We start from the raw sequence: 10,000 nt of genomic DNA on the forward strand, positions 1-10,000 counted from the left end.
TCTTTCTCTCTCTCTCTCTCTCTCTCTCTCATCTTCTCCAGTCCCTTATCTTTGACGAGGTCGACCTATCAGATGCCAGCGTTGCGGAGTCCAGCACAAAGAATGTCAACAACAGCTTCACGGTGAGTGGCCATTCTGAAACAAATGGTGCTGAATACAAAAAGAACATGGACACTAATAGAGTATGCATACAAATGTATGCGCACGCGTGTGCACACACACGCACGCACGCGTGCATGCGCACGCGTAGGCAGGAACATGTGTGAAGCAATGACACTGAGTGCGTCACAGCACAGTCATACTGTAGTTGTGTGCCAGCTACTGGAATGCAAGATTGTTATAGTTCATTTAAACTGACAAAATAATGAGAACAAGATGTGAAGTTGAACTGAAATATCGGTTAAAAGATTTCCACACACCTAGATAAAACGTCTTTGACAGGTGCGTATAGGGAAAATGTACAGCACAGTGAACATTACAACAGTAAAGAATATATAATATATAATGCCCAACATGCACGGTACAGGAGCACAACTTTATTAAGCCTGAAGAAAGTTATCTATGACTGAAATGTTTCTTTGTTTGTTTGTTGGAAGGTAGTCTCGAGAGAGAGAGACTGTTGACGCAAATTCCAAGGAAAAAAAGCGTGCAGTTAATTCGTTCTTCATTTACCGGGGGTTCTCAATCTGGGTTCCCGGATTGTTTGAAAGAGACACATGTATATGATATTACATAATAGCGGGTAATACTTGCATTTGGCCAGTGAATTAGAATCATATTGGCTACATTGGCCAGCCAAAAGGGTTGGGCTAAGTTTCATCCCAGTCTGATCTCCAAAATAGTATATTTAAAAAAGTCAAATGTGTGAGTTCTAAAATGGATATATGAACACAGAGGATTTCACCGTGTTTTCATTTACCACTAGCAAGGCCATATAGGTGAGGAAATGTGCCACTGTGATCGCGTAACATCTAAAAATACTATGGCCAAGTTATATTTAGCTAATATTCATAAATGATTAAAGCTCTTTCCCGGCATGGCTTGTGGTATTTCTAACCCCCTGCCAGCGACTCACCACCATGATGATGATAGTAGCTATGAATGGACATGTGCTCAGAAAAGACATGACTGGCTGGAACGGATGCGCGTGCGACCGTTTGCCGTGTGTGGGGGAGGGCAGGTGGTGGGCAGTAAACATGAGTCTCATCTAAGGTGGGATGCAAGCGAGGACGAGGAGCCGCATGTAGGGGCCTGTCCTTTCTATAAATGGCTGCCCGCTCTCCCCAGCGCTGCTGCTGCTATAAATAGAAATGAGGAGGAGGGGTGAGGAAGGAGAACACACACTGCTATTCTTAGCAGAGCCCGTAGCGCTCCACCGAGCACCCTCCACATGCCTGCTGCTTGGATTCATAAATAATATTACATGTGCCCCGTAGTATGAGCGGGTGTGTGTGTGTGTGTTGTTTGTGTGTGTGTGTGTGTGTGTGTGTGTGTGTGTGTGTGTGCGTGTGCGTGTGTGTGTGTGCGCGTGTGCATGTGTGCACGTTTGTGTGGGGGGACACGTGTTGTATGGGCGCATATGTGCCAGGCACGTGTTTCGCAGGGTTTCAAGCATTGCATTGTATTATGTTTCGCGCATAGCATCTAAAAGCTCTTTGGAGCTGCGTGCATGTTCTTATCATCATCATCCGACTATAGGATCAGAGGTGGTGATGAGGAGGAGAGATGGAGAGGAGAGCAGGCGGAGTTGAAAGGCAAGAGAAAGAGAGAGAAGAGGCTTCATAGAAGGAGGGAGAGATGAATGGGGGGAGATGTGGAAACGGCAGGGAGCATAAATCTATTATTGCGACCGTAACTCTCAGTTTATGAAAACCTGCACCAGGCGTCCGTCACACTTAAACCCTGTACACTCAAGATACGCTCCATATAAGTATGTGTCCAGTACAGAATTCATTCATCTGACCTCATCAAACCCTTAGATCTCCATATATGGAGCTGGCCTGTTCTGACATTCCATATGTTGATCTGACCTCATCCAACCCTGTACACTCAAGACACTCTCCATATATGGCGCATGTCATAGAGAAGACTGCATGGATCATCACCTGATCTGCATCACCTGCTTCTGTTCCGTATTAAGAAGCTCTGTTGTTTCAGCACCCTCAGGCGTCTTACTGGTATCTATTAGTCTGATTTACTGTTGGTGCCCTATTAGACTTGACGGTCCATTTATTCTACTAGCCCTTACCCGTTGTGAGATATTGCCCCCCCCCCCTTGTGGCCGTGGGGGTACTGCGCCCTGGGTGCGTTTTTAATTCACTAATAAATTCATTATTAATCTATAATTTGTTAAATTGAAAAAAGGGCTTCGTTAAGACCTCCATATTATTATGGTCAATGCCTGTGTGGGAGTGATTGGTGCAGGCAGTTGGTGCAGGCAGTGAGGAGCTACGGCGGTGTTTCTGACAGACAAACACTCAGACACACATTCAGACATTGACTGAATTATAGTATGATGATTATAGTATGATGATGTACAAGCAACATACCTTTTGTGTATGTTTATTCTATTCTATTCTATTCTAACGTGTAAGTACTCAAGCCTAGACAATAATAACTAATACCGGTATTTGGGTTAGGAAACACCCCATATGTGTAATAATGAACCCGTCCCTCCCCTTTTTGTGCAAAGATGAAGTCACTGAAGCAACTGATGAGATTTGTTTTCCAGTTAATTATAGTCCAGGGGTTCTCACCCTGGGCCAGATGTAATTTCCTGGGGTCTAATAGGACTATAGTAAATAATAATAAAGAAATCGCCATAACATTTTGTTCAAAAATACGTATTTAACCCCATGTTCGAATGCACCCGCCCCCCCTGTAAAAAATAGCAAAAATCACTAAAACGAAAGAAAGCAGCAAATGAAGAAAAAAATGAACACTCATCTTTTACCTTCTCTAATGACAACCTAAAACATAAACCTTGGTTGAAAAAAACTAAAGTTGTCCTTTAAGCAGGCAGCAGCGCAGCAGTATCAGTGTGCAGCAACAAACAAGCGAGCAGATTGAGCAGTGCAAAATTCCAGTTTAAATAGCCGGTATGAAGATGGAATGAGTGTGTGATTGGATGAAGTGAATCAGGTGAATGAGAACGTGATGCTGAGGGCGGCAGCAACTGCACTGAGTTTCCTGACTGAACATGCTCTGCGCATGTCTGTGATGACATGCAGGCGCGATGCTCATTTACATTATATGATAATCTTATGTCACGTCACACACCATATGAACCAGCAAAAAAAGTAATACAAAAAACCTAATTTTGTTCAAATCGATTATTCGATTAAATTGATTAGTTTGATCAACTTGCATCTCTCTGGGAGTAGAAGGGACAATATGGACAGTGAAGCGTGGAGGTTTTGGCGCGCACACACACACACACACACACACACACACACACACACACACACACACACACACACACACACACACACACACACACACACACACATACACACACACACACACACACTCCCTGGGGAAGAGAGAGACCGAGTGGTGATGTGGCTGTAGAGGGAGGGGTAAGCAGACAGTGGTCTTGCAGAGGCGGCCATAGAGGGAAGAAGGAACGTAAGAGGAGTGCAGATTGAAGCACGGAGGGAGCAGGGAGGATAGAGGGAGACGAGATGGGACGGGACGCTGACAGGAAGCGCTGTTAAGGAAGGAAGACGGAAGCCAAAAGGTAACGTGACATGCTAATGAGTTATGGGCCACTGCACTTTCCACCTGCAGTTGAGCAACTCACTCACGCCACACATATATTTCTCTCTCTCTCACCCTCTCTCTCTCTCTCTCACCCTCTCTCTCTCTCTCTCTCTCTCTCTCTCTCTCTGTCTTTCTATATCATCTGCGCATCAACACTAGCTCACCCACACCAGCAGGGGGAGACCGGGCTTCATCTGGACTCAGAGAGAGAGAGAGAGCGAGGGAGAGAGGGGGGAGAGAGAGTATACAAGAAAGGGAGAGAGAGAGAGAGAGAGAGAAAGAGAGTGACCACTGCAGAGGAGAGGAGGCGTTGCAGAACTCAGCTCTGATTCTGAGAGTGATAGAAACATTACCGGCCTGCCCTGTATTTGTCCTGTCTGTCTGCCTGGCACCTGTCTGTCTGTCTGTCTGTCTGTCTGTCTGTCTGTCTGTCTGTCTGTCTGTCTGTCTGTCTGTCTGTCTGTCTGTCTGTCTGTCTGTCTGTCTGTCTGTCTGTCTGTCTGTCTGTCTGTCTGTCTGTGCGCCCGTCTGGCTCCATGTCAGTCTGTCTTTCCGTCAGGGGTGAGAAATGCCGCCGTCCTTCCTCTCTGCAGGTTAGTTGGACTATAAGGTGTCGTGACGGCGCGTTTGAACGATGTGTTCACACACAGGTGTTGAGGCTTGACGCAGTGTTTAGTTACACTGTCTGGCTCCTGTATTATTCGTGTCTGTCAGTTGTCCGCCCAGCGTTCGTGTTCATGTGCGTGCGCGTGCTTACTGTGCATGTAAAATACTCTAAAGCTCCATTGTGTGTGCTGTGTACTGGGCTATGTGTTTAACCATGCAAGTGTTCGTGTGTGTTTCGTATGCTTGTGCGTGCGTGTGTGTGTTTGTCTGTGTGTCTGTGCATGTTTGCACGTGTCTGGGTTGGTCTCCGTATGCGAGCGCGGGCTCTGCGGAGCGGAGGGGAGCTTACGGTACTGTATGTGAATAAGTGATGAGGCAGCCCTGCAGTGGGCTGGGAAGCACCTTGTGCTACACGTGAGTGCAGACCAGCCCTCTACCCGCTGTACAGGCGCTGTGCAGACACACACGCCGCCCTCCATCACCCAATCACTTGTGCTTATTGGATCGGCGGGGCTCGCCCGTCACTTGTCTGGCTCAAATCCGCCCCAAAACGTAATAATGACAGGGATAATTCCTATCTCGTTAGAGTCACACACTTGCATCAATTGAGCTGCAGCAGTACATCAACGTCGTGATTTACGGTTTGGCCCCTCATTGTCGATTTGCAGGAAATTGGATTCGCAAAGTATGTGTCTGCACAGAAGTCAGTGTGCGTGTGTGTGTGTGTGTGCGTGTGCGTGTGCGTGTGCACATGGGCTTTCATGCGTGCAAGAGACAGCTGCTGTGACAGTTTCCGCTCCACCTCCTGTTCTATTGTACTGCAGGTCCCAGTGGAACCAGGATCTAAGCAACGCTGTCACCGGACCTGTGTGTGTGTGTGTGTGTGTGTGTGTGTGTGTGTGTGTGTGTGTGTGTGTGTGTGTGTGTGTGTGTGTGTGTGTGTGTGTGTGTGTGTGTGTGTGTGTGTGTGTGTGTGTGTGTGTGTGTGTGTGTGTGTGTGTGTGTGTGTGTGTGTGTGTGTGTGTGTGTGTGTGTGTGTGTGTGTGTGTGTGTGCCGTGTGTGTGTGTGTAAACAGAGAATGCCGTTCAAAGCCAGAAATGTCAGTCAGATTCATGACCTAATGATACAGCAGCCAAGTCTCCTGCAACAGTAGACTGGACTGATTAATATAGTACATTGGCTGGACGAGAGAGAGAGAGAGAAAGAGAGAGAGAGGAAGAGAGGAAGCTTTCTTAAGCCTTAAAAAAGTAATCAATATTTGGTTCTGTTTCCACATTTGTAAGAACGGTTAATAAATGAATCGTGTACCAAAATAAATCAATCACCTGCTTAAAGATGGACTTCTATAATAAAATAGCTGTCATTATGCAAACACACGCACTCGTGTGCGCACGCACGCATGCCACGCACACACACACACACACACACACACACACACACACACACACACACACACACACACACATACTGTATAAACACAAGCTAACATAGACAACACATGCACAGCACAGCCTTCGCCCACACATACACACACACATGCACGCAATAACACAGTAATTATTATTCCCCGTCAAACGGCTGACCTTAGCAGACCTGGAGGTTAGTCATCAAGAGAGGTTTTACAGCCTCCAGGGATGCAGCTATTTTTGGAAACTACCGTTCCTGTTGCCCCAAGCAACCGATTTGATCACTTGCCCGATTCACACACACGCACGCACGCACGCATACACACACACACACATGGATCTGCCTGCAATGCACTTATGCTCATGAAGTTTGACTTACTGTATGTCAAATGGGGATCAATCATTCCATACATGCCTGTGTGCACAGTGTGTGCCCGAAGTCACACACACTCACGCACGCACGCATGCACGCACGCACGCACGCACGCACGCACGCACGCACGCACGCACGCACGCACGCACGCACGCACGCACGCACGCACGCACGCACGCACGCACGCACGCACTCACGCACGCACACACACACACACACACACTCAGAGAGAGAGAGACACACAGACTTGGGAGTCGCCCTCTCCGGTTACATAATAGGGGAGGATGAATGCTAACACGATTAGCTTGAACATTAAGTAGGCTTGAAGAATGGCCATCATTCTCTCTGTGACACACACACACACACACACACACACACACACACACACACACAGTAGTCACACACCCCTGACTAAGAGGGAGAATGATTTTCTAAATCGTTTTCCCTGTGTGGGTGGCGTCTTCTTAAACCTAGTTCAGAGCAATGTTTCGAGACAAAACTCACAATGCAAGCTTATAGGTCTGCTGTTTGATTGAGCATAAACATTAAGGGCTCTTTACACGGGAAGCAACTGATTTATTCATTCATAGTAATTCATTTTCAATGAGAGGCGAGCGTTCAGGTAGGTAGAGCGATCTAACAGGCGTAGCGACAAGCAATCCCATGAAATGTATCACCTAATTTGAATACATTATAATTGATGTAATGTAAACGGTGAGGTTCTTGCATGAGCCCCTCTAGACATTCCTACCTCACCAGCGCAACTAGTTGAAATGTGTTCAACTTGTGTCTATACGCATCTATACACATTTTTATTCATAAATGCATCTACTCACATAAAGAGCACCGTGCAACCCCACAGAGATCCAAGCGAGAACGCAGGCTCGCAGTGTGAAAAGCCGTTTAGACCGTTGTGGAGAAAAATCGAAGCAATCTGAATTGCCCCTTAAAGACTGAACAGCTATTAAACGGAAGCAGTGGATTGATAGTAGAAGTCATTAACCAATAGAACAGGGCACACCGGTAATTTGCAATTAAGTGTGTGTTTGTGTGCGCGTGCGTGTTTGTGCGTTGTTGCATTCTGTTTTGCTTCGTTTAGATCAGGGGTGTCCAAAGTGTGGCCCGCGGGTCAAATGAGACTAATTTTATACGGCCCTCCGCTTCATGCCTGAATTGTAGGCCTATTATGAACGGCCCACCCAACAGTATGGGACATTTTTACATTAAAGTTTTTTAACCTGGGCATTTCCCAGAGTATAATTTGTCAGTGTTCCTTGTTCCTTGTATTTCCTTTTTGTTACCTTGCTGGTCTGGTTACATTTGGTAATGTAACTGCTGAAAAAGGCACACACCTGACAAAAGACCATCGTTATTATATATTGATGATGATAGTTAAACTTACCGTATTGTCCCGAATATAAGACGACTCTGATTATAAGACGACCCCCATTTTTCATGACTCATTTGTGGAAAAAGAACATTGAACGTCAAATAGTCTGGCCCTGATAATAATACGACCCCGTTTTTTAGGATATTTCCATATTCAGGCCAATAGGGGTAATGTGACTTTGTTATAGTCCGAAGGTACATTATGTCAGGAGATGTAGTTGGCCCTTGGGTGTTTTAATATTTTCTAATATGGCCCCCTTTGAAAAAAGTTTGGACACCCCTGATTTAGATGGTAGAGAGACAGAGCACTGAGGGTAGGGAGAGTATAACAGGTCTCAAGCAGGAATCTGCGATCATTGGTGAGGCCTGGGCTAGGCCGAATTAATTCAGGATGTTACCATTATGTTGTTGCTGTTGCCAACAGCACATTTTCGAGTTGTCTTTGTGACAAAAATATTTTATAAATATTTAACCAATGTTTGCAAAAGAGCATGTGACTAAATAATAGTTCTGGACAAAACAAGGTTCGCCCAACAGTGACAATGCGGTATACAATACATACAGTGTGTGCTTTACATTTCTGAGCTGTGAGCCTGTGTCTGTCCTATCTGTCAGGCTGTCAGCTTAGGTTATATTCTTTTAATATACAGCAGCATGATTCATGGTGAAAAGAAGCTGTGTTGCCACTGCAGAACTGTCCACCCACTCTGGCATGTAAGCCAGATAATAAGTGCAATATGTAGCAGAACATCTCTGCATGTTGCCAACGTGTGGTGGCCAGGTTTATGTACACTTTTTGCTCTTCGGGGTTGAGCTAGAACGATAATACACAGAGCTGCAGGGATGAAGTCTATTTGAAGGCCAACCCATAAGTTACAGTACCTCCACCAGTATACTGTATACACCAGTAAGACGCCCTGAGGGCGAGAAGCGACCTCGCCCTATAGGTCACGTGCACGCATCCACCTGACGGCAGACTGCTGGGGGGGCGCTGGCGCTTTGGCATGGGGGGGTCAGATCAACATATGGAATGAATTCTGTACTGGCCATATATGGAGCGTGTCTTGAGTGTACAGGGTTTGATGAGGTCAGATCAACATATGGAATGACCTCAGGAAGGACAACAGGAAGGACGGGTGGTGCAGGTTCAACATAATGGAATGTCAGAACAGATCAGCTCCATATATGGAGATCTCAGGGTTTGAGGTTTGAGATCAGATGTAGAGTTGCTGGCCAGCTCCATACTGTATATGCAGATCTAGGTGATGATCCAGTCTTCTCCATGTATGGTTATCCAGGGTTAGATGAGGTCAGTGTTGTGATCTTTATATATGGAGATGGCCATATATGGTAGCATAACGTGTCACGAGACGTGACCATATATGGAGGTGTGATGTCACGAGGCGTGACCATATATGGAGGCGTGGGTGACTAACGGACGGACGGACGGATGGGAGATGCAGGTTTTCATAGTAAATAAATAACATAATAAAAACATGTTTAATTTGTACAGTCAGTTACAGAATACAGACCCATGTGAACCCACGCTGCGTGTCAAATATTCATTCATAGTTAGGGTTGAGCTGAACAAGTTAAATGGTGATCTGCAAATGTTGTTAGCAGAGTGGGAAGTTTGGCTTAAATTTGGCACGAGAGGAAATGTCATGGGGTCACCCAAATGAGTTGAGGCCATCCTCCCTAGTGCACAAAACATTGAGCCAACATTTTTTTTTTTTTTTGGGACCAAAGTATTGAATGGACAGACAGATGAGATCGACCGGCTGACCAACCAACTGACATAGCCAATTAGCCATCCTTAGAGTCCTACTGTTGCTGCACATATCAGCTCCACGGTTAAGAATTATGTTGCAGACTATAATGCAGAGCAAAATGCAAAGCTTTCTTAGGCTAACCACACACCTAATTTTCTGCATGAATCGAAAACCATATAAGCCTTATAGAAAGGAGGAAAAAAAGCATCTGAAATCTAGCAGAAGAACCCATTACGTATTTCCGGCTCTTGGGACTTACAAAGGTGTGATCGGCATGATGGAGAGACATTGTAGATGGCATCATGAATTATAGAACACTGTTGTCATCATGGACAAATACTGTCTGCTGGTCTTAGTTGGTGGTCAACTACAGTACGTTGCCTCCGAAGGGACAGAGTATCTGTCTCTCTATTAGCCACATGTTGCGAAGCAGATGGTTTGCTGGCTACTGTGGTCCTTGAGGAGACAGATTGGCCATGCTACTGTCGAGAGCAGATGGAGTTTATCAGTTAGTCAGTCAGTCAGTCACGCACGCACGCACACACATGCACATGCACAAGCACAGTGCACACACACGCATACACAGTGACATGTGTTGTGTGTTTTCCACACCTTCAGTTAGTAATAGCCTCAGGTGTTGCTGGTCTAAACAGGCCACTGCACAAAACAGAACGAGGGAGAGGAATAAAAG

The 10,000-nt window shown here is 45.9% G+C and overlaps 1 protein-coding gene across 3 annotated transcripts in view; it reads left to right on the forward strand.

The window, feature by feature from the left end:
* The window catches only part of dgkh (diacylglycerol kinase, eta), a 69,952-nt gene that overhangs the window by 20,276 nt on the left and 39,676 nt on the right, over nt 1-10,000 (forward strand). For all 3 annotated transcript variants that reach the window (XM_079519236.1, XM_079519235.1, XM_079519237.1), the window contains one exon: nt 42-122. In XM_079519236.1, coding sequence (XP_079375362.1) covers nt 42-122 — 81 coding nt within the window. The remainder of the gene's footprint in view (nt 1-41; nt 123-10,000) is intronic.

The sequence above is a fragment of the Electrona antarctica genome, assembly GCF_951216825.1.
Source record: "Electrona antarctica genome assembly, chromosome: 13".
NCBI lineage: Eukaryota > Metazoa > Chordata > Actinopteri > Myctophiformes > Myctophidae > Electrona > Electrona antarctica.